At 34.0% G+C, this 25,953-nt stretch overlaps 2 protein-coding genes and 1 long non-coding RNA gene across 6 annotated transcripts in view; 1 reads left to right on the top strand and 2 right to left on the bottom strand.

Moving 5' to 3' along the window:
* Positions 1-211: 211 nt before the first annotated feature.
* Positions 212-3,624, bottom strand: LOC106172020 (uncharacterized). Of its 2 annotated transcripts, none has more exons than XR_001239383.2 (3): positions 3,503-3,624; positions 1,413-1,495; positions 212-1,018 (listed from the first exon to the last, which is right to left on the bottom strand). It is a non-coding gene; the product is annotated as an uncharacterized LOC106172020 (long non-coding RNA). The 2 variants fall into 2 exon arrangements; XR_001239384.2 differs by having other exon boundaries at positions 3,509-3,610.
* LOC106172018 (transmembrane protein 181) lies at positions 1,978-17,072 on the top strand. 2 transcript variants are annotated; one of them, XM_013552595.2, is made up of 14 exons: positions 1,978-2,474; positions 4,239-4,342; positions 4,551-4,615; positions 4,886-4,976; positions 5,421-5,554; positions 5,920-6,042; positions 6,320-6,400; positions 8,786-8,885; positions 9,268-9,395; positions 9,825-9,974; positions 10,643-10,745; positions 11,048-11,272; positions 11,514-11,580; positions 11,987-17,072. In XM_013552595.2, the coding sequence occupies exons 1-14, from the start codon at positions 2,341-2,343 to the stop codon at positions 12,048-12,050; spliced, it is 1,569 nt and encodes a 522-aa protein (XP_013408049.2). In that variant the 5' UTR covers positions 1,978-2,340; the 3' UTR covers positions 12,051-17,072. The 2 variants fall into 2 exon arrangements, with proteins under 2 accessions (XP_013408049.2, XP_013408050.2); XM_013552596.2 differs by lacking the exon at positions 1,978-2,474 and adding an exon at positions 2,960-3,134.
* LOC106171993 (protein quaking-B) overlaps positions 14,855-25,953 on the bottom strand; it is a 32,856-nt gene continuing 21,757 nt past the window's right edge. Inside the window, exons 5-8 of one of the 2 annotated variants that reach the window (XM_013552555.2) lie at positions 25,586-25,688; positions 23,382-23,801; positions 20,871-20,972; positions 14,855-18,519 (exon numbers count right to left, since the gene is read on the bottom strand). In XM_013552555.2, coding sequence (XP_013408009.2) covers positions 20,896-20,972; positions 23,382-23,801; positions 25,586-25,688 — 600 coding nt within the window. In that variant the 3' untranslated portion in view covers positions 14,855-18,519; positions 20,871-20,895. Of the gene's footprint in view, positions 18,520-20,870; positions 20,973-23,381; positions 23,802-25,389; positions 25,508-25,585; positions 25,689-25,953 lie in introns of both variants that reach the window. The other variant, XM_013552554.2, reaches the window with a different exon arrangement.

Raw genomic sequence — 25,953 nt, 5'->3', positions numbered from 1 at the left:
CAAATCTGATAAATCAGCATTCTTCCTATGCAGTGACAAATTCCTGGTCTAAACCGGGTCCATGCTAAAAAAAGGATTGCTTCTTTAATGATTACAAGAAAAGTCCGCACATCTTGTGTTATAGCACTGCAGAGGCTCAAAAGAAATTGCAGAGTGATTTAGACTTGCCGAGACAAATCGGTATAGGATGATTTTCAAGCATTAATGGTAAAAAGAACAAACTTCTTTGCCAGTTTCACAAAAAAGTTTATTCTAACATGTGAAAAATATGTTTGCATAATTCAGGTGAATGTCGTTATGAATCATTAAATCTTTGTACAAAATAAAAGAAATGTGCTCAACTTAAACTACCATATACATAAACTTCTCACTTAATAAAAAACATGAGACAGAAAAATTCTAGATTATTGCAAGTATATTATTAGAAAGAGAATAAAATTTCAGCATGGCAATAAAGCTAAATTACTGCAATCATTGAATGCTTAAGTGATTGCTGTTAACAATTTTTCGTCATAAGCTACGGTAATTGATCAGCCATTTAAAATATGCACAAATCCATTACGTCTACTAGCTCACTCGGTTCCAAATTCCCTTCACCAAATAAATTTTTAAAATTTTTCTCAGGAAATTATGTTTTCAATATAGCACAACCAATTCATAACTCCCATTTTTGTCTGTCACCCGTAATTTGTTTGAATCACGATACAAGATTTCGTCGGGAAGTGGGAGAAGTAATCACAGTTCCTCAGTTCGATCCACAAAATACATAACATTCAATTAACAAGTTTGAAACTTTTCTTCGATTCGCCCAATGCTTTTCTTCGATTCGCAGTCTTTTCCTTTCCAACGTCGTCCTTTCGACAGCAAGTGCAGAATTTGTTTTGGCTCCACTGGTAGAAGTATTTCCCTTGACCAAACACTTTGGCGCAGCAACTATCGCACGTGAGATACCAGGTTACACACTGGCAGGGCTGGGTCAGAGTGACCTCATTCTTCTCGGCGCAAGGGTCGACGCATTCTGTAAAATACACGTCTATTTGTTAATTGCCAGCCCACGTATAAAAATGGAATCAGACACAGTATGGGAAAAAACCCCGAATACTATAACATACATTTGTATTCGTTAAGTTATAACCATACAAAAAAGAAAAAAAAAAAAAAATAATAATAATAATAATAATAAAATAAATAAATAAAATAAAAAAATACAGCATGGCAAAAAATCAAAATTACTGCGAAGTAAATTGCTGAACAAATTTTCTTCGTCGTAAGGCATGGTTATTGATCACCTATTTTATATATATTCTATTTCCTATCTTGTTATTCATTATTCGACTTTTTATTTGTTTTCATTTTGTTATGCTAATCTCACGGTCTTACGTAAAATAATCAAATATAATAAAATAACATACGCCCATTGCTCTGTGGCATATACAAGTATATCACGACAAGGAGCAGGATATGTCTGATCAAGCTCATGTTTCTTCAACAATACCTGAATATAAAAAGAAGTATCACGATTGAGACGAGATTTTGAGAAAGTTCTTCTCTCTCTATCCCCCCCCCCCTCCAAAAAAAAGGAAAAAAACGTGTGAACGCAAATTAGCTGAGAGTCGACTTTTATTCTGCTATGATTTAAATGCCACGCACGGCTACATCCCCTCCTCCAGAAAAAAACTCAATGTAACTGATTTACTGACTGATATAAACTCACTAATCTCGCTAACCGGGTAACCGAAATTAAAAACAAGCCAATAAAGACTCGTAATAAACGATGAAGAAGGTCTACTTTGTCTGTCTTCTGCGATTCTCTCTTTCAAGACTCAATCGATCTGGTTTATAATGACGGTCTCAAGAGGGAATGAGGCCGCGGTGGAAATTTTTCGATCAATACCAGAGTGAGGAAGGACGTCAATTCGGCCTCCTTTCCATAACTAGAATAACATCAATATATACAGCCAGAGAAAAGCATTGCCAAGATGGCGTTGCTCGGATAATATATCCAGACATCTTTTTCTTCATGATTCAAATTGCGACCAGTTTTTAAGAACGAAGCCGAAAAGCACAAATAATTGAGCATATGAAAATTACCACGAGATGAGAGTCAGAGGTCCACAGGAGACTACGAATTCTGAAATTATCTTAGCAAAATGTCCAGCTAGCACGGCATAAAGATCAAGACTCAAGATGAATAATTCCTGGAAGTCATAAAACCTATCAAGCAGTGGATTTCTATACTTTTGATATCTTGGCAGCGAAAAGCAAGAAGGGCCGAGAGCAGTGACTTTTCAAGCCCATCCATAGACTTCTTTTATTGGTAATGACATTAACTGAAATACAATGGAATATTCATTTGAAAGCAGCAGTCCAGGGCCATGTTTCAGCATTGGGAAATTTTTGTCACAGTTTTCAGATTTGTGCGGTGAATTTGGAACTTACATTGCGCCAACGTATCGCCATGACAGATGCGAAAGGTAGGGGCCTATGAATCTAAATCTGACATATCTTAAGGGCAGATACTCGTATGATAAATCCAATTATTTACATGTACTTGTCGTTTTTCAAAAAAGAATCGAATTGTATGTTGGTTTATATATAGCTAATGTAATATATGATTCTTTGAATTAGCCACGAACAAAGAATGTATATGACCCTAATGATAGCTTTATATATTAAGCATTCGACTTTTCGTTTGGCTTCTTTTGTGGTAACGTGAACACCTGTTCATTGTCGATAATTAGAGTTTAGCGCTAAGCATTCAAACATAAACTTTTACCATAAAAAAACCTCGAATTGTTGCTCACTCTTTGACAGAATGTCATAAAATAAACTACAGAATACATGCAAATCAATTAACTAAAACAAAAACATAGTGAGACACAGTAATTACTTGTGCCTTCATCAACTGCATAAAAACGTCAAAACACTCGCTCCTAGATGACCTAGTATTGCTCTCGTATTGCCAACGTGCGCCCCCTAACAGCGGTGAATGGTCGACCGGAAGTTTACAAATCGCCATCAATTTCCAACTTGGCTATGAGCATGTATACTCCGTAAAAAATTACTAATACATACCAATTTGGTGAAAACGATATGTGATAAAGCTTCAGCAAAATGATTCCAGAGATCGAGGCGTAAGTATAGGCAGATTGCCAACTGATTTGTATAGATCTACGTGTAGGCTAAGTCCAGACGATCTGCCTTATCAAATATCAATTTACTTGGTTCTGTAACAAAATTTGCGACTACAGTTTATAGCTATCAAAGGATCCGGACATCAAAACAATCTGCTGATATTAATTTAGGTGTAATGATGCTGCTAGCGATTGAATTACACGTGTAAATGTACACATGTAGGCTAACTTCCTTTCGATAAGTTGCTTAGTAATTTCCTTTAATTAAAATATTCACCTTTTACTATTTATCTTATTTATTTAGTTCATCAGTGAGAGGTTCATTAACCACACTAATAACCTGTATTTTGAAATAGTAATTGCTTTACCTTTACCTGTAAGCACCACTGGTAGGCTGTACTTCCTTGTCACCTTCAGTTTCAAGTGTATTTTACTCCATTCAGATCAATTCTACCTCCTCCAGTTGAAGAGGAGTCTGAAATTTACAGTTTAATTTTTTTTTTTGTATAAAACAGGCCCAAATGCCCAAAAGTTTTGTTTGAGGGTTAGATTTAAGAACTTAAACCTACCAAATTGATATTGTTTTCCACTCTTCTACAGTTAAGATCTATTATTTTGGTACATGTTAAGACCTACAGATAATTTATTAAATAGTACAGTAAAATCTCTCTTTTTTCCACCCAGTGGATTAAGATTTTAAGAATTTTATATAACATATTTAAAACAAAGCATAAATCTGTTTTTTGTTTAGGTTTCAGTGGCATGCATTCAAACACTGTACTTAATAATTTAACCGTAAAAAATAATCTTTATATCCAGCACAAAAAACAGAGCATTCAGACATTAACATTGATTTTAGTATTATAATCTGTGATGTTAACCACGCGGGTTATGCCAAATGCTAGTAAGATAAGCTGGACCAATAAAATTTGAAAATTTTCAGTTTTTGATCATAGTTTTTATTTACATCCAGTACATTGTTATATCCTGGTGGCTCGGGGGAGGGGGGGGGCTAGAATGTTACAAAGTTTTTATGATTGGTTTTATTTATTTATTTATCTTAACAATTATTTTGTTCCATTACTTTCATTTAAAATATTTCAGGTCTGTACAGATGCGCCTCTATACTCTTAACAAGCGGCAGTTTGTATTGGTATTTGCTGCATTCTTTCTGTGCTTTCTCCTCACAGTATTTATAGGACTGGCAGGTAGGTACCTTAGAATTGTGATAAGTTTGTAATATTGCAAGTTTAAATATCAAGGTAAACAATTTGTGAAGTGATCATTCTCAAAGGAATGATTATCCTGACAAAATGGAATTGGTTTTTGCAATTAAATTTATCGTTGAAATTCATTTTATCCTCATTTATATACCTTAGAGGTGAATTGCAATTTTAATTGGTTTTTGTTTTACAGGACCATCTGTCATTGAAACATCAGAGACATCTGCTGCAGATCTTAATCCAAAACCAAATTTACAGGTATAGGTCATTCATTCAGCTTATGTCAGGTCGAAATTAATTTTATCAGAAAAAGTTTTAAAATGTTATCATTGTAAAATTTTATCAGAAAAAGTTTTAAAATGTTATCATTGTTCTGCCGCTAAGTCAGTAACATTTCATGCATACAACCACACATTGATTTTTTAGCATTCTAATTTATGGGCTAGCTAACTTCCATTTTTATATCTTTATACTTTCTCTAAATGATTTTGTTATGAAAATAGTATTTTTTCAAATAATATTTTGCAGACTGGCCCTTTTATCTTGCCTTCTTCATTAATGTCAACATTTCACCAACAGCTGTGGTTGATCGCACAAATACAAATCAACTCTACTGGTGGTAAGGATATATTTCCATTATAAACTCAGTGCCATTTTAATTAAACCACCAGTTCACTTTTTGTCGCATTAATTATCCTATGGTTGCATTTTTTAAAAATTAAGAACATATTTTTGTGTCTATACAAGCGTGAATTGACAGGATGAAATAACTACCTGCATAGCTGTAGAAGTTCAGATTTCTTAAACAGCATTGCTGTAATTTTATGATAAAATATCATTTCCACATTTCTCCAGTTTATTTAATGTAAAAGGAAACGGTACCCTTATCCATCAGTCTTATAAGCCAAAGTGATATTTATAACACTTATAAATAAATCTGCCCTCAAGGGTACTCAGGTTTCAAACAAATCATGATAAATTCAGAAGTCTTGCCAACCAGTGTCTGTGTTGATTGCTAAGGCAAAGAAATAAAAATATAATACTAGTATGCATATTATTGTAGATGTTGAAGTACACACATCAAGTCCCTTTATGGTTGGTGTGCGGATAGCAGGCTTGAAGAGTCATGGGGTGAAAGATCTGCTCTTGGATGGAACCATGCATAACAGGTCCAGGGAACTGAAGTGTACAGGGCAGGTGTGTGTCATGTAATGTGTTTTCTGTATCTGCAGAGGAAATATCTATTTTATCAAGGAGTTACAGACAATAACTGCCATGGGGGAAGTTAACCTTTGGTTTTTTTGTCTGGGAGTTTGTGCGTGTGTGTGTGTGTGTGTGTGTGTGTGTGTGTGTGAGAGAGAGAGAGAGAGAGAGAGAGAGAGAGAGAGAGAGAACATCTTTATCTGGCATATAAGACTCGTGTGTCATACCCAGCAGTGTGGTGACTACAATTCTAATGATTGACAAAAATCTTGGTATTGGAATATAGACCATGGTCATGTGTTTTAAAGCAGCTGTCTGTAAAGTAAAATCTGTGTTATTGACATTTTTTTATGTTCCAGACTTGTGATGAGCTGAACATGTTACACCTTGGTTACCTTGACTACAGCAGATACGTTGTTACTATATATTTCTTTGGATTAGAGAAACAAAAAGTTTTACAAATTAGAGATGTGAAATTCCAGGTAAATTCATATTTGAATCTCTGATTGAATTCCACTTTCAAACAAACCGTTATCCCAACATTTTCATCTTCTTGAAAAGAAAAGATAGAATGTGAATTAGTTCTTTGCAGTCATATTACACTTGCTCATTTTGTGTATGTCAAAAAGAATTGTCTTAATGGGAATTCAGACCATTATCCTTGTAATTTATACAAATATAAAGATACCGGTGAACTGTTTTTGATATTCCATTGATAGTCTACTATCCCAACATGTATCTTCCTAATTTTCTTTCCAGTTCAAGAGCTACAATCCCACATTTACACAGATAGAGATCTGGTTCCGCTTTGTTTTCTTGTTGATAACTTTCTTAGCTACAGTAAGTATATTATTGGCTGCGTTGTAGATGTAGAGGCATACTTAAGTTTAGATTAGCAATTTAAGCTTCAGAATTGTTAAGAATGTAACAATGTGGAAATGTTGACTTAAAAAAAACATGTAAATGCAAGCTTGGAAAAAGGTAGATTATGTACATTGGTTACATTTTTTATGTTTAATGATGAGATTTTACTTGCTTAGAATGGACTAAAAATGAATCCTGATTGTTGAAACTGCCTGTTGATTAGGTACAAGGTAATACGCTGTCACCTGAGTGATATATTCCTGTGTCAGCAAGGGGTGTTCAGGGCACATTACGGTAATGTGCCAAGCATTTTGACGGGCCCAGTCAATCCGACCACAAAAATTATTTTATAAAATTAATTTTTCTGGGCTCAAACAATTAGTCCATACGTCAAAATCATGCGACAGAATTTTTTTCTTGTTCCGTTTGTTCGACCACATCGTCGGCAAGACTCGGTAAATTTTCAAGCCAGTCATATAGATGCTGCATGCCGGACCCTTTGTCAATTGTTGTCCTTTCAATAGCTCCCGTCAATGAGGAAAAAACTATTAATTGAAGATCTAATCTGGAAGCATGACGTACCTGCCATTTCCTTTGTCCCCGATGACAAAATAGTGTTATAGACATACAATTTGTGCTAATTAAGCAGACTTGCCCTCGCTGACTGATTCATCACGCCCGTAACTGGGGAAGGGGGGGGGGGGGGGTTAAAAAAGGTCCATTCTGGATGAAACCAAATATCGACAGTGGGTAGAATACGTCATAAACACCTTCATATAGACCATATATAGCGTTTGCTAGCAATAAAAAGTTTGGGAAGAATAAGCAATTTATTTTCAAGTTTGATTGAAATAAATATGCAGATGGGGAAACATTCTTGAAGTCAACACCGCAAGATCTTACATTTACTACAATCGACCGAAAGATCAGCGGGATCGACCGCCCAGACTTCTTGGCGCCAAATACCACGCGCTGTCAAAATCTGACGAACAAGTGTATAGCTGTTCACCTACATGGATAACTGATTTGTCAACAATAAAAATGACGTCTTCCTTAACTCCATGAGAGTTTCATAGAGAGTTCCACTGGATATTTACGTTACATATGAGTCACTTTTTATTTCCCCAGATGCATGAAATGTTGATGATATTTAGCGTAATCCACGAAGAACTCCATTCCTGTGACCCCCCTCCCCCAAAATGGGACCGTCTTCATTAACATGTGGTTTGCGCTATGCTGGACCAGACCAGATAAGACCAGTCTTATTTCTGCATGTGCTCAATTCTCGCGTCAAATTATAAATGCACTTGTTTTGTGAAAATTATGGCAATTAAATGCTTATTTTACGCTCGGGTTGTATCAGTGGGGTTTTCAATATGCACCGTGGTTTGTGCACAGCGAGAGTATATAAGTAAGAAAATCGGAAGAGTGCCAGCAAGATAGGCCTACTGTATGTCTATCGGCACAGGTAGGCTCCGTATTTTGCCTTTTCTCAATATGTTTTAATATGACATGCTTTTTTAATAAAATACTTATAAGTAATTTGAAGTTACACTGAATTCCGTTTGAGTACCAGTTGGTATTCTTTGATACGGGTGATTGAATTTTCTTCGGAAGTACGTCTACGCCTCGACGCTGAGCAAGCCTTGCGGGTTGAAAACAACTGATCTCAGACTGGTAAAAAATTTCAATTCGGTTGATTTCAGTTGTCATATTAAAATTCAAATAGGGCGTACGTAGATCACATAACTAGTTAAAGTCTACTAAAGCTACCGGTTTCAAATATAAGTGACCGGCCTTTGTTTACAACACCTGTCTCTGGGGAAATACTCGTCCCACTCGTGAAGCGCATCATGAAAATGATCGTAGGTGAGGGAAATATATAATTAGAAATTATAATTGTCGTCTTTTTTAATGTTAAGTGATGTTAGCACATATTGTACACAGCAAAATAAGATTTTAAAAGGAGGATAAAACAAGCCTGAAACACGTGTTAGGCGAAAATTGCGGCTTATCTTGCGTAACACTTCCGGTAAAATGCAATACTTCCGGAAAGATGGACGTTTTGGCAGATGCCCCTAACAATCCGACGATATCAAAGGTTTCCATTTGCTGTATTTTAATCAATTCGACCAAACTGACATTTCCATGAAATTAATTAATTAATCTTGGTCGAATTGTTTGGCATATTACCGTAGAAGTACATACTGAGAAAAAGCACTCACATTTCACTGAAACCCCTAAGACCAAATAAAGCATATATCACCATTATCACATAACATCTTTAGGTATGTATCACAATTGAACTTTGCCTAATTTAGTTATACCCCATCATGATTGAATGTGTTATATTATTTTCAGTGTGCATTTGCCCATTCTCTGAGAAGGTTCACAGTGCGGGACTGGTCCATGGAGCAGAAGTGGATGTCAGTATTGATGCCCCTGTTGTTACTCTATAACAGTAAGTTTTTGGTCATGAAACTTGGAGTTTTGTGTTAGGAAATGTTGCCCTTCTAAATGTTTGCTAATGGAATCTGTTGTTGGATTTTTTAAAGAAATTTCAGTTTTTAGTATTTTAGTAAAAGAAAAATTTGCAGATATATCAGTTTAATACATTTTTAATCATTTGAATGAAAAGAAAAAAAACTTTAAATTTTTTCGTTTTCATTTTTGTTTTTGCACTATCAGTTTAGTGAAATATTTTGCAAGGTCAAATAAGAAAACATATTTTTCTACTATTTTAAAAGAGAAAAGTAGTGAGTATAAATGTTTAATTAATTTGCCTTTTTTTGAGAAGAAACATGTCTGTGAAATTTACATACTATTTATGTCAAATCTTTCAGATCCTTTCTTCCCATTGACATTTCTGGTAGAGAGCTGGATCCCTGGCATGTTTGATGCCATATTTCAAGCGTCATTTCTGTGTGGTTTACTACTGTTCTGGTTGTGCTTATATCACGGAGTAAGACAGGCAAGTTACAGTTATCAAAGAAATAAATAGACAAAAGAGAAAAGAAGATATTTTAATTTTCTTAAAAGAAATAGTTATATTCAGATGTCTAAGTTTTATAACTTAATTTAATATAATTTAATATAATTAATGATAGTGTTTATGATGGTTTTTGTAACATTTGTGATAAAATGGAAAGATTATTTGTAGGTAGGTTTGCTAACTCCTCATTCAGTATACTATAATATACACCTGGGAAAGCACTATCATTCCAACAGTACATTTAAACCTCATTTAAAGTTATATACTAAAGTTAGATGTTGATTCACTTCAAATGTTTATAGTGAAAGTTTCAAGCAATTTTATTTTCCAGAACAAACTTCAGAAATAACACATATATATATTTAACAGACATCAATCTTACATCTTTCTTTTGATTGGTTTTTACAGACAAAAAGGCATTTCTGTTCTTTCTACTTGCCTAAACTGGTTGTTGTTGGATTGATATGGATCTCAGCAGTGACTTTGGCATCCTGGCAAGCTTATAATGAACTACAAGATCCCACATATAACTACTCACTGGATACTGCCAACTATTTGGTAACTCATATGTTTAAACAGACATTATTAATTTATTTATATAACCACCTTTAAAAGATGAAAGGAAAAAAAACAGCAAATGAAATGAATAAATTAAAATGAGATGAAATAAAATGAAATGCATAAAAATTACACAGCGTATATAGAAGACGGTTATAAAGATTTTAAAAGTAGTCCTACAAGCATGTATTCCTGATTGCCTGTCTGAGATATACTTCCTTTTGATGTGTAGATCAAACTTATCTTATGAAATAAAATGAAATGCATAAAAATTACACAGCGTATATAGAAGACGGTTATAAAGATTTTAAAAGTAGTCCTACAAGCATGTATTCCTGATTGCCTGTCTGAGATATACTTCCTTTTGATGTGTAGATCAAACTTATCTTAATATCAGTGAAATTTGAAGATGTCAGATCTAAAGAAAAGTCTCTTTGGTGGCATTTAGTCTGGGGTTGATATTTCATCATTTATTTAAGCTCTGTGTGTTAGAATATGATTGTAATAATTATATGATGTTAATCATATAAGTATTTCTTTAGTGATGTGAGTCTAGTTGTAAAGAGAAATTAAGTGTTCAGTATTGTGAAAATGTATTGAATACAGGTCTTAAAAGTATCAGTGAGTACATTGTTAATGATTTTTCTTTTCTTTCTTTTTCTCTTCAGGGATTTCAAGTATTTTTCTACACAATTGGTGTTGTGTACTTATTGTACCTTATATTCTTATTAATAAGAGCTTACGCAGAACTAAAATCCATGCCTTTCTTTGGTAAGTAAAAGAATTTCCTTCCACAAAAAGCAGAGATCACCTTGTTTTGTTTATATGATGAAAATATAAATTAAACAAGAATTGACAATATATCTTGGGATTTAATTTCACTGTCATTATCTTATTATTCCCTGTCCTTTGACACACATGGTCAGAATGTCAAATTTTAATTTCAATTTACATTTTTAAATTACTTAAGTAGTTCATTTTTAAAACCATGAATTTGATAACAGGTCATAAATATTATGAAGAAATACGATGTAGAAAACAACCCCCCATATTTTCACCTTCTGACATTTCAGATTTGCGTCTCAAGTTTATGACAACATTAATGTTGATAGTTCTTGCCATAACTGTTGCCATAACAGCACTACGATTTGGCACCAATATATCCCAGGATGCTGTTGTGACTGGATCATCGATCCACTATCAGTCCAGTGCCGAATTCTTGTCCTTCTATGGATTGCTGAATTTTTACCTGTATACTATGGCTTTTGTGTACTCTCCATCCAAGAATGCTTTAGTTGGTAAGTGTTTTTATGGTATACACATCTAAAAGTTATTGTTGCCCAATTTGTTTTGGTGAAATACAAAATGGTTAAATTAAATTACGAGTTTTTATGTAATTTTTACTTTCAGTGGTAATTTGAATTACATTTCATTTATTTGATATATTGATATGACAGAATAAGAAAGAAGGGTGGAATGGTACAATTAAGGTAAGGTTATGTTTCTAGGAGTAAAAAATATCTATTGTTTATTTTGTAGAATCCCATTTTCGAGATAACCCTGCTCTCTCCATGTTGAATGATTCAGATGAAGATATCGTGTATGGGTAAGTTTAATATGTTCTACGCAGGAAAGTGCTTTATGCTTTAGTATTTCTTTACATTTTCTCATTAGTTATATATTGTTCAGTTATGTTTTTTATGATCTGTTGACCAGTTTAGCCATAGATAATACATAAAGTTGATTGATATTTTACAGAAATATTTTGTTGCAATTTTTGGAAATGAATAATTACAACTTGTCTAGCATTGTAAAGACAAAATTCAATTAAATAATATTAATCTCCATATGGAATTGCTTGGGATACATAGATACATCTTTATTGTAACTGAATCTTTTAAAAATGATTCTGTTCTGTTATGACCTCCAGTTTATGATTAAATACTATGAAAGAATTTAAATATGTTATGAAATATTTTTCATCATTTGGATATATTTATTTTGTACAACAGGTCTGAATATGAGGAGACAGCACTGAATGGCAGACCAGCAAAACCTAATAGGGACTCCAGATAACAGAAGAAATCGAGAAATAATGAAGCTCTGTAGTAATATCTTCAGTTTCCTTTTATTATACAACTGGATTAATTTACCAAAGGTGCAGATACCATATACCTATTATCCATTTTTCCATAAGAAAAAAACTGAAAGCAGGAATAGGAGGGACTTGGGTGTCTATATTGGCTCTTAAGACTGTCCTCTAGTCAATTTATTACACCTGAACCTCACCTGGCAGATTCTATGAAGATGTGACTAAATTTTTTAAATGCCATTGTTTCCAGCAGCTGATAGGCCTGTGTATTTATGTTTGAATGGTGCCAATCTATCAAAATATTAGTAAATCCATCATCAGTTCTTGGGGCCATTTTATTTTATTGTTCTAGGTAGTTTACGGTCCCATATTTATAGTTTTATGGTCCCCATGTTAATCTTTCAAACAATCAAAATATTAGTGAATCTGTGACAGCATAAGTTATGAACATCTAGTCTTATTTATAGTGGTAAACCCATTTTAATATTCCAAAGCAGTGTTCCAGTCCATTAGGATCTCTAATTACATTTTTTTTATGTATGGAGGACTCACCTTTTATTGCAAACTTACATGTTTCCACCATGCTCTGGTGTCCAGTGCAGGAGTAATGAGAAGTATTATGGGTGGGAGGGCAATTTCTCCCTGATGAGTTCCATCCTCAGTGTGCAAATCTAGTCAAAGTTGGGTGGGCCAGGCATGAGAACAGCTGTCACTTTTCAGGGAGGACTGGGTAAAGAAGTAATCTTTCCCCCCTGATTAATTTGTATAGACAGCTGTCACATTTTTTTCCTGCATATATTTATATTATTGGAGTTTTAGGACAGTTGTGTTATCTGCAAGTTTAATAGCAAGGTTGATTTTTTTTTCACAATTTCAGGTGTTTATTTTCTGTTTGTTTGGGTTTTTTTACAAGTTTGGGCATATAATTACTACTTATGGACTCTCCCTGTGGACTTTTGGATGTTCCCTTAATCTTGTTTTTGTTTTGGATTAAACAGCATATTCAATGTGGGGGATTTCTGTATTTTTATGTTACTGCTGTGTTCATGATCACATCATTACATAGATAAAATATAGATATAAATATAGACATTAAGTATAATATTAATATATACAAGTTTTTACAGTTTCTCAGTTGAGATATGTTATTTGATGGTTTAAATGCCAGTAGTTTTAAGAAATGTTGATTGATAAACACCTTTATTGGAAGAAATTACCTCTTGATTGCAATCATTATTAATCTACATTTGGAGAAATTGGGAAGGGCATATAGATGTATTCAAGAATATAAATTAGTGTGTGATTTATTGATTTTAGTGGATTTTGTTATTATAGCCACGAGGAATGGTGCAATATTTAAAAATGAAATGAAACTGAATAAATAATTATGAATTAAAATATACTCCCATCATTTATCATTCAATTTTTAACAATATGCTTTTGAGTCAATTCTAAAAATATAGTAAACTGACATTAAAAAAAAAAAGGTATTTGAACACTTGATTTACTTCTGGGATCCATCAGTTTTCCAGTATTTCTCAGTCACTTGGCTCAAAACTTGTTTTATTTGTGCTTATCATTTGAAAGAAGGATGGCAACAACAACAAGAACAAATATACAACACACACACAAGGTTCGTCGGTGGGATAAGTTTGTAATTTATTTAACTTCAGTTATCTGGAATGACCCCGCCTCCCTAGTTGTCCAAATTGCAGTAGACAACCTCTATTACAGTGAAATTGCAGGAGAGTCGCACCTCCAACAATGAAATTGCAGCAGAGAACACCTGTCACAATCAAATTGCAGCAGCTGTCACTCCTACCACAACTGGCCTGGCACTACAGGCAAAACCAGACCAAAATATATATATGTACAAGTTAATAATTGGTTATTATGCATCTTTCATGAGCATAACCCGTTTTCAGCAGTTTTGACCACTTACAAAGTTAGAGCACTTTATTTGAGTTTATTATTAGGTGATACAAAATGTTATAGTATGAAAAAAAAAAGAAAAAACAGAATAACAGTATAATAACAAATGGATCAAACACCAAAATTCTTTGGTGGTAAATAACAATAATAACAGTTGAATATTTGCATATCATGAGATTCTTTTTATGCAAAGTCTCATGAGGTATAAAAAAATAACACTGGCAAGATGCTTTTTTTCTGTGTTGATGTCCTTCTCTTCTAGAAAATATATATTTTTTATTTGTGAAGCTTCTGATAAGACTGCAGACTAATTTGCAATTAATTTGGTTAAGTCTACACAGACCAGAAGATGGGAGGTCATTTTCTGATACTGTAAAATACTTTGATTTACCCTTTTTGAGGACGACTGGATAATACTAGCTCTACTTGCATAACTCTGAACTATTTTGAAAGTTTTGAAATGTTTGAGATAGTTATAACTCAAACCCAAAAAGAATTGATTATAATTAGTGATATGCAATTTGTATAAGTTAATCCACTCCACTAACTGACATTAAAAATTGTGGTATAAAAATATAAAAAGAAATATTTTGTTAATTTTTTTGTATTAAAAACAATATTTCTAAAGGTTTCTTGCAACCTACAGAAAAAAGTCCATTAAAAAGTTGTTATTACTTGTCATTGCATAGAAGGTTCATAAAAGCACATTGGCATGCAGTGATATCACATGTTCGGAGGTTTTGCATTCCAAGCTATTATTAATCAACAAATCGAGTTCTCACCAGAAGCAGACACAGTTTTAGTAGCTCTAAGCTGATCCTTGTTGGTTAGTAATATAATCACACTGAGAGGAAACTTGCAGTGAACTTCATTTATTGAGTACAAAGTTATATGAAATTACAAAAAACAAAAGGAAGAAAATAAGACAATATTATTGCTTTCACCCTAAAGCAATGTTTGTTGTTAATTGCTTTCATAACTTTCCCTTCCAACTATAATGGCTAAACGATGAGTATTATACAGTAAATAGTAACCAGATTAGTATAGTAGTATATTAAGGTTTTTCAGATCTAACAAAGGGAGGGAGTTTACAGTCTTCCCATTCTCATGAAATAAAACAAGAACAAACTGTCTTGTCTCCCAATCGGTGCAGTGTCTACAATGCATCAGCCAAAAGTAACTTCCAATGCACACTGAGATTCAATTAGTTAGAACCTGTACTCTCTAAATCCGCAAATACACCCTGTTTTCTTTTCTTCTCTTTCTGCTTACAAGATTCGAAATATTTTTTTTCTTTTTCTTTTTGTAAACTCCCTTTGCTCCAACATAAAAGGTGATACAAACTCTATCGAGTATTAGAATCAATTCTCTGGACTCAAAAGTAAAAAAAAAAAAATGCAAGAACAGTGAGAGAAAACTAAAAATTTGCATGCGCAACAAGATGTATATGTACAGTGCCTTCAAATCAAAGGCACAAAAGGGTTCCATTTTTGTTGTTTTACAACAGCATGTGAAATTGCATAGACTCTTTTTCTGTAAATCCAAAAATATCTTGGTCATTGGACGGCGTTTTGTGCACAAGTGCCAAAAACGGTGAAAAAACATTTTTCACACCTTCGTTGAATTTCTCTGAACCATCAAAATAGAAATTTCTCATCAATCCACAAAATGGTCCAACAGAACTTTTTAAATCACAGATATTCAGCAGATTCAGCTAAATGACAACATCAATTTAGGAGCAAAGGGTGGGTGCACTATATGATAATAATAATAATTAACAGTTATGTTAGTATATTATGCTTAATAAGTCATCCACTTAGATGGTTATACACAAAAAATAATGTAATAAATCATCATGGGATGTATCAGTAAATGGGAAGAAAAATAAGTAAAACATTATGATTATACTAGTAGTTATTATACCATTTAGCAAAATAAACTAGTCAAAATAGTCCCGTGGCAATTCAGGTGACAGCAGTAAACCAGTCAGACTTTTCCTTTTTCCGGAATTTTTTTTGCTTTTGGACTTGCCTCAGCACCCAAATTGCAACCAGAGGGCCACTTGGAAATGATGAAAAACAGTGCATACATCACATGCATTATGTTACTACAATCAGTTTGAAGGCACTTTAGAAGGTACATTAACTTCACAGTAAGGTTCCAGGGGTGCTATACATCAATTTGATGGAGCAAGCAAGTTGAGTTGAGGTGATGGTGGTTTGAACTGTCCGAAACTCCCAACAATGCATCAAGAGAAACTGGCCATTTCTTGTCTGCTTCGCAAATGGTAAGCAGATGTTGTACATGCAGTTCCAATTGACTGCTATGCAACCAGAGTGTTTTCTTTTTTGTTTTTGTTTGTTTTAAAGCCAAACGTTCCTTTTGATGCAGGAGGGAGCTCATTACAGCAACCACTAGTTACACTGGTAAACAAAGAGCATGTTTCTAATATTATGATATACATATATGAGAATTATAATGGTAAATGCATACTTTTCGCTATCATGTTCGAATAATACCAAGTTCTACAAGTTTGCTTTGTCCAAAATATACTATTTGAGAAAATCAAACCTAACTACTTTGGTTTTCTCAAAGGCTGCAAGTGGACAGCAGTTTCTTTTGTTTTGATAAAAATATGTCAGTTGTGGAGCAAAGTCCATTGCTTACAAGCAGTGAAATTCACCACATAACCAACAAAAAATTATGCAATAATATGTACATGTGAGAAAACTCATTTGTCAGAAAAATTTTTCAAAACGCATAATTGTCAAAACGAATTCTATCAATTACAAACTAGACTAAATTGATATTATGTCTGTGCAGCACAGGTGAAAATAAATTTGTTGCAGCAGTTTTCAGTTTCCTTTCTTTTCCCCAATTAGTTTGGGTTTTGGAAGACTGTTGTAAAAATTTCATTAAGATTTGGCATACATGATTTGTTGTCGTTGTTCTGTGACCTTTGTGTAAGTACCAGCTACTTTCATACCTATTCTACTGCAAGACTTATCTAGTATTAAAAAAAAAACTACTTTATAACAAATATATTGATAATACTTGATGGAAAAAAAATTAAACGGAATATACAAAATAATTGCCATCAACATCTTGACGTGATACTGGGGTAACTGCATAGTTTACATCTCAAAAATAATAATAATTAAAACGTTTTTTGTTCTGATAATGTCAGATCAGTTCAAAGGCGGGACTGTTGTATATTAAACAATACAACTGAATCAAAAATGAAAGAATCTCTGCAAGGCGGTGGTGATCATTTAAGGCATAAAAGTGAATGCAAGTTTAGTATGAATGTTCCCTCATACTACCAATTTTCTTTCGAGCATTTTAAAAAACATCTGTGCCAGGATGCCCTCTGGATCCATACGCCATTTTGAAAAACAAATTAATGATATGAGGCTATAGCAATCACTGGGCATTAAAAATTTCATCAATAAATCTCGCAAAAGAAACTGAGGAAGTGTACAGGAGTAAAAGAAACACAAAATTTTGAAAAGATCCCCAAATTCTAAACCCATAAAAACGTATATCATCACTTATAGAAAAAAAAAACTTTAAAATAGAGCTCGCATTGAAATCCGAACCTCGCATGATTTCAATCAATGGTGTAAATATGTAATCAATGGGGAGCAAACAATTACTGAACAAAACTTCAAAATTACACTACTACTTCATAGCTTAGATGGGAGTTAAAAGCTGATGAGTGCAGATAGCTTGCAAGTGCCATTAATCTGGGATCCAGAAAGCATCCAATCTACGATAATAGCCGACAGATGAAACCAAAATATACAGCATTAAAAATAATGAATCAAAACATAAAAAGGGCAGTTAATAATATCATTACAACCACAGCTTCAGCCAAAATGCAACAATAATAATAATAATACATATTAATCAGAATTATATACAAAACCAATTACCACTGCTAATGAGGATGATGTATGTGCTAATAATAATGATAATAATAATAATAATACAATTTAAGGGGTTACAGGTAAATATAATGTGGAAGTAGTAATTATAGTAGTAGTAGTGATAACCTTGATAATTTCATCGACAACAAAATATCCAATTGCATTTTGCATTAACAACAACAACAGTTAGTAACATATTAGTCACAATGACACTTGTAGTAGACTTTCATTATTATTATTAATACAGGCACTTAACTGCTGGCTGATCTAAGCTCAACATGGACACTCCTCAGTCAAGACTCCATTAAGTAGAGTTAATAGTTCGTACTTGGTGGTTAGTGCGATGCATGGTAGGTTGGCGGGTTCTCCCCCTTTGCCTGTGCGTGGGCGGGCCCCAACAACAACAACGACGCCTGGCATACATACGCACTTTTTTTTTTGTTTCGCAGCAGTTTGGTGTCAGATGCAGTGCAGACGGCACGACAGATGGCAGCTAACCCCCAAAAGTTACATACGCAGTCAGTCTATCAGTTCAGGGAAATTCGGAAATCCTAGATGTGTGACTCGGGAGGTAGTTGTTAGTGCCCAGTTGCTGTCGAAAGGTTAAGTGTAAAAAAAGAGAGAAAAAATAGAAGGTTAGTCATGTCTGGCAAATAATCATAATGCATACACAAGTAATGGTATGAATTAATAATGATGATAACTAATACATGAGTAATAAAAAAAACCTCATGTTATTAAACTTACAATGATTATTATTATGCTTTGCTAAGATCTTCACCAGTGAATTGCATTAATCAATTATGAGTGCATCATAAATAACATGCAATAGCAGTTGAAATAATTTTCATGCCCGAGTCAGGAAACTAAGCAAAATTTTCCAGAAACGTACGACTACAGTAAAATTCCCTCTCCATCTGCAAGTTCCCATAACTACACAGGTAGATGACTACAACAAGGCAAGCATTCTATATTGAAAGTCCACTGAAGTCTATATACAAAGGCATGACATTGGTGAAAGAAGCTTTGTGTGTGGGAAATATACATTAGTCAAGGCCAAATAAAATATCCATATGAGTTAGTAAACTGTGAGTAACTGACATTCATTTAAGAATACAGGATCTCAGAAATGAAAATTAAAATCAAAACGTGAATTTTGTTCTATTTTATCTTGGGAACTTTTATTTGATTCAAAATATTCATAACAATTGTTCTTTTTATAGCCCACTATATAGAGCTTCGTGTGCTCATAAGAAAAATATAACATTTCAATGATAACAGATTTGCTGTCTTGATAGTTTGTGAAGCAAAAATAATTCAACACATTTTTCTCATCTTTCTTCTCAAGCAGAGATAAATTGAGGTATAGAAGATGGTCTTATGAATACTGAAGAACAACCATCAACTTGATGGAATAAAATGACTTCCAGTGCAAATTACAACTGGAGCGTAATGTAAACACCAGCGAAATACTATAATCTACCTGCCTCTTCAACAATAATAATAAAAATTGTATATATATATATATATCTATATATCTGATTCTATAACAGTGTAGCTACAAAATTGTATGCGATAATCTTAATGAAAAAGTGCAAAAAAATTTAATGTATATAGAAAATAAACATCTTTCCGCATATTTTTTGTAAAATCTCATACTGGATTTCTTGGAAGCGCCTGTCATATAAAACATTTATCTATACAATCCCAAACTACAAGGCTGACAGCGCAAGGTCTTCACAAATGATTACCCTTAACTTGCTACCAGAACATATATACAATGGATTCTCAGAGACCATTTAAAAATAGTACTAAAAAGATAATTGTACAAAACAATAAGACAAATAACTAGCATGTATGTATGCATGTACTGAAATTATATCCCATATAAAATAACAATAAATCACAATTGTATAGAGATAGTTGAAAAGGCTGTACCTTGAGTAGACTCAGCAATGCAGGTCAACATACATATTTAAATATACAATGGAACTTGATGTAACCTACTTCTTGAACTGATACTAGGATGCTATTTTTTTTTAAATAATACAATTTCTTCATAGAAATTTGAAAAAAAAAAGTTTTAATACACTTAACCAGCTTATTCTTGATATGATCAATTACCTAAGCTAATCAACAAGGGCAAAAACATCATTCTAGCACGAGTCCAAAAATCATATATGGTATCATCACACCAACATACATTTGTAGAAATATAATAAAGCACCTTATGATTGACTGCAATTCTTTATAGCAATGGCTGTAGCACACATACTTACCTACCCAACTTTGCCATCAGGAATGTTAAAATCAATCACACCACACTGGGTTACTACCGCCCAAAACTATGATTAACTTTTTAATTCAAATGATAAATAACTGACCAAAGCAGTGAGATGATAACGATAATAAACAATTACTGTATTATTGTAGTCATAGCAACCAAAAATGTTACCATAGCAACCAAAATATACTAAGAATAATACACCTTTGCTTTCAGCAGTGAGTCTGGGTTTGTTCCACTGTTAACCTTGAGCTACAACAGCCTTTTCAATGTGAAGTAGAAAGCTGAGAGAGACACAAGGGATCGTGAACAGTGAACAGAAGTCTGCCCCACCAAACCCAGATATAAAAGTTTGTTCTAATAAAAGACTGGCGCAGATGGTGTAGTGCAAGGTTTATAGTATTTTTAAAAGATTTTATAGGACACAAGTCATGTGCTCTATCACCTGTTTTGTAGGTTAGATTTACAAAAAATTTACGAAAAATTTTAACGAAAAGATTTACAGAAAAACCGTGCCAAAATTTTATCCCCCAAAAAGTGAGTTTGGCACCGACCTTCACTGTTCACAATCCCAAGGGTGGCAATCACCAGTAGTAAAACATATGAGAGAATAAAATATATGAACACACAAAAGACAAGTGTAAGTGTGAGCAACTAACCTCAATCAGTCAATCAAGGGTCTGGTTATGAAAGAGACACCCTTGCATAAGGATGGGTGGCAGCACGACTAACACTGTGTGTCCTCATCTTGGGGACCGCACCTAAGTGTAAAACAGCCCAAGACTTGATATCACTGTGTGCATACAAGACAACATGATTATTATTATTATTATTATGGGGACAAAGAAGCTTACAGTGGCAGTTTCTTGATTAGGATTTAACCATAAATGGTTGTGGATTCGGGAGTCCCAGCCGAAATGTGGGGAAAACATTAAATATAAAATTCTGTGGTAAAAACATTAAAATGAAATTTATTTCTTAGATACCTCCGGATTTAGTTTGTATACAAGGGGCAATTTGGGGTAAATATAATTGAATGTAATGTTTTAAATTTCATTTATATAGACTTTGGCACCAGACAGTTTCAAAGATTAGCCAAAATTCAAATGCAAAAGATGGGTAAAGATGGTGAGGACTTTCAGTGTCATTTTGGTCAAAACTTTTCACCAGATGAGGTTAAAACTCCACTGAGAAGCTGCCACTGATTCAAAAGCAAATATAAAGTTGTACGGGAAAAAGAAACATTAAGCAACAAGTAAATTAAAACAGACAACTAAATGTCATTAATTAAAAGAAGTGGTGCTTTAGGATCCCTATCACCAACAGGTCTGTAAAACAAAGACTGCTATTTACTTGTTTAAGAAAAGCAAGAAAAAAATTAAAACACACAGTAATTAATAACTGAATATTACGACACATTAATAATTGAAATAATAATCACTGCAATGATAATGAAATAAAATCTATAGGATGCACCATCACCATTTCTACAATAGTCTATATAATACACTAAGGACATTATATTATTAAATGCAACAAAGAAGCATGAATCTCTGCACAATATTCATATAAGTAAACAATGTTAGGGACATCTGATTAGTTGTTAAACGGGAGACTTCCATCTCTTCCTAGGCAGCACGTTGGGTAGAGTTTCCTGTGGGTAAAGAAACCAGGTCAGATGCATGCAAAAAAAAACAACTTTGTTTGACATAAATCAAAATATTGCCACATCTTAATCCCAAGCCGAACCAACTTTTCATCAGCTTTTAATTAAATTCAGCAGTTTCTTAAATATTGCACTTGACCATCTCTCTCTTAACCTGCAATAAGAGAGAGATTTTTTTTAAAAAATGAATTTTTGTCACTGAGGATATGTGTCACCATGAAGACTTTAACATGTCATCTACTAGATATGTCTAAATGTCATGACACATTTAAGGCCAAAAGAGCAAATGAGACATTACATTAAATGAATACTTGATAGTATATTGTTGCAACAAAATTGGCATGTTGTTGATGTCAAACAAAGACAACAAAGATATGAACTATACTTCATAGCAAAATGAAGACAAAATGGAAGAAGTTGTAAAGTTTGTGCTTTAGGCAGATGGCTTGATTTACATTTGATTTTCTGTCAGTTTCCCATAAACACAATTCAGTTGTATTTTTCACAACATTATACCCTCCCTTACCCTAAACAACATCCTTTCAGTAAAAAAAAAAAAATTCTCGAGTACAAATCTCAAGTTTCACATCTCTATTGAGCATTGCCATATATGTTCCATAACGAATCTCTTCATTGAAACTGTATGGTAAAGTCATTGCTTCCCTTCAATCTAATAAATTTGTGGTAAAGAAAATATCCATCCCAAATGATTAATATCTTACATCTGCTAAACATTTGGTCCCCAGAGATAAATAGGCCATTTCTGCTACAAAATATTTCTTTGGCAGAAAAAATTACACCACGAGAATCACTTTTGTCTACAAAATTGTTTTTCCTCATGAAAAAAATAAAGCAACAGCAGATTCGACCTCGGGGGGAAAAATGTCTGCCCCATTTTTGGAATGTGTGTGCTGCATGTGGGCGAAGTGTTATCTATAAATATAATAATAAAAAAAATCTTTTATATATTTATACCCTGCCGCTGTGATGCAAATACTTCCAACAACTTTCTTGGTCCACTTACAATGGATGAATCTTGGGCAAGTCAAGCACAGGCTCAGTGGTTCAAGATGAAGACTATTGCTTTGGCGATTTTACATTTCTTGCAACACAGCACAATGGACACAAACAAAATTTTTCAAAAGAAAAAAAAAACATGTTGCTCTACACAGAAAAACCACAAAAGCACCAAAATTCAACCAATGGGAATAAGACAACCCATTTTTTTCTCATAGCACAAACTGGCTGTCTCTTGGCCAAACTAAAGGCCCACCATTACACATTTTGCCCAAGGCGAGCACCATATCACTGCCTGTCAAAACTCAAACCAGACCTAACCCTGTGCTTGCCTTATAACCAAAGAATCACCTCTTTGAAAAAAAAAAAAAAGAAAAAAATTGTCATTTTGCACACAAAAAGATAACAAAATGTCTGAAACTGGAGTCACATGGAAATGGAAAAATATCACATAAGTCCCAGTCCTTCTATCTAAAGTGGCACATACCCACTCCACCTGGTTGCCCAGTCCCTGGGTACTCGAACAACGCCGTACTTGGTCCTCCCAGAGTCATAGCGTAATGATCGTACGGAGTGCTAGTGTATATCAGCCCACCTCCCGGCGACATGGACAACTCTGGGGCGGATATAGGTGGCACTAGCGGAGGCGGGCTGCCCAAGACCGTATGTTGGTGGGCTGCATTGGCGGCGACTGCCTGTGCTGCCTGAGCATTGGCTAACTGAGCTGACGCTAGCTGGTGATTGGCTAACTGGCTTGCCATCTGGCCAGCGATCTGCGTCTGCATGGATCCGGCTCCCGGAAGACCTCTGGGCGATAGGAATAATGGCGCTCCTGCTGGCCCTTGAGCTCGTAGGTTCGGTGTTAGCATCAGTCCCGTGGCTGGGTCGAATGTACGAGTATGAGCATCTGAAAGGAAACACAACACTGAAGTGCTACTACGAGCTTATTACTTTAATGCAAAAGATGTCTTTTTTGTTGTGCAGTGTCAAACAGAAGAATGGCAAAGTTGACCTCTTTCAAAACTGAACTGAACCTTTTGATACAGTCATTTTCACCCTTTTATTTTTTCTTAAAATTTTCTCCTTTATGAATTATTTCATTCCACTCCCAACCTTTTTTTTTTTTTTACCAAAATGTGAAAGTATCACATGGCTAAGGCAACTGTGGGCACACACTGGTTACCAGAGCAAACCCACAACTCTCACCAAAAAGCAAACAACTTCTTGACATTACAGAGCACTATCACCGGGTTATCCGTTTGACACTGAACACATAAAACAGCAAAGATAACATGTTACTTCACATAAACTGCACTGGTTCACCCTAGTAAACCACACCAACCCACTGGCTTCTGTAAAGCAAAGTCTTGTGATGTTAAAATCACAGCAACAGCACAATATATATATACTCTGTGTGATATAAAATCCAACGACAATGACAAGCAAAAAGACACATTGATGATTTTTAGTTAAATCTGTGAAGGATTATACAAACAATTACTCCAGAATTGACATAAAAATTAATGTAATGTTCTTATTTTTATTCTTTTTTTTTTTAAATTTATCTTTAAAAAAATTACAATTATTCTTCATAACTCATTAATCCATTCTCCAAACTATAGGAAAGCACTACTGGGATAAAGTTCCTTTATGAAAGAAAAAGAACAAAGTCTGGGTTTGGTACTATAATCTACTAAACACCTACATATGTGTATATACAAAGGGTTGAAACACCAACTCCAGGTTCCAGTGGGGGACACATCAGATAAAATAATATTGTGTGAACCGTATAGCATAATGATAATAGTAATGATCCATTTTACAAATCATGCAAAGAAAAAAATCAAGAACATCCTGCACCATGCATATGAACTAAAATTGTGTAGAACTGCTGTCAAGTTTAATGAGTCCACTGTTCTTATCATTTTTAAAATATAATAATGAATGTTTATTTCCATATTTTTACATGCAAATAAATTATTGAATATGTTTATCTTTTATCTAGAACAAACTCATGAGAAGATTTTTTTTTTTGTAAACATATACATATTTTCTTTTTAAATGTCACTTAATCGGGAGAAAAAGGGGATCTTTATTTTATAATGAGAACTTAATCATCATTAACTCATCACAAATTGACAGCAATTCTACATCATCACACATGATCACTGTTTCACTGTGGGAAGAAATCAGAGAAAAATCACTTGGATCTGGCATCTATAAGGTCCAAGCCAAGCTGAAATAGTGTGTAATATGAAGATAAAGGGGGGGTCAGCAAAAAATATCCAAATCATACCACAAAAGCAATTATTGAAAACACTAAAAAAAGAATAGATAAAAAAAAATAAATAAATAAATAAAAAGGCGGGATAAGGATCAAACTAAAGCCACACACTGCCAAACTGGTGGTGAAATGTGAAGAAGCGAGCACAGACTGATGGCAGCATCCCAGCTACTTGGTTCCCATGCAGCTTACTGACCGACTGACAACTTACGAGACGAAGTAGGCGGAGAAGGTTGTTGTCCAGGGGGCTTTGTGGTGTCTCGATATGTCCCGTTAATCAGGGCTAACTCCATGAGTTGGCGTTTCTTTAAGTCATCCTCTCCTTCCGGCTGAAAGAGTTGTGTTAACAAGATGTTAGTACATTTTAAGCATATATTAATGTATATGAGCATTAATCGGACACTTACGTGTTGAGGGATTAAAAGCTCTGATGGCTGGGTCTCTATATGTCCCATTTAATAAGGCTAGCTCCATAAGCTGGACTTTTTTGAGATTGTCTTCTCCTTCAGGCTGCAAAAGAGAACAATCTACAGCCATTAACAACTGGTTAGTGGCATGAAGAAATCAGGAATTAAATGAGCTGGGGTCAGTTCGGAAAATAATCTCCGTTATAGCCAGTTTGTGGCAAATGTCTTAACTGTGTCACTTTTTTTCTTCAAAATTCTGTTGATAAATTGGAGAAAATAAAAGGATTTTTAGTTTCTTTTTTAAGTTTGAGTATTATGTCAACTGATTTTTATTTATTTTTATTATACATTCAAGCATTAAATATATC

Source organism: Lingula anatina, chromosome 1 (assembly GCF_051362555.1).
Source record: "Lingula anatina isolate TDL-2025a chromosome 1, LinAna3.0, whole genome shotgun sequence".
Lineage (NCBI taxonomy): Eukaryota > Metazoa > Brachiopoda > Lingulata > Lingulida > Lingulidae > Lingula > Lingula anatina.
Note: the sequence above shows the minus strand (reverse complement) of the source record. Positions and strands in the feature narration are given on the sequence as shown.

Coding starts and splice junctions, on each gene's coding strand:
- LOC106172018 (XM_013552595.2), top strand. CDS start 2,341: ATGGAATATTCATTTGAAAGCAGCAGTCCAGGGCCATGTTTCAGCATT. Junction 6,043..6,319: donor TTAGAGATGTGAAATTCCAG/GTAAATTCATAT, acceptor TTTTCTTTCCAG/TTCAAGAGCTACAATCCCAC. Junction 6,401..8,785: donor TGATAACTTTCTTAGCTACA/GTAAGTATATTA, acceptor TATTATTTTCAG/TGTGCATTTGCCCATTCTCT.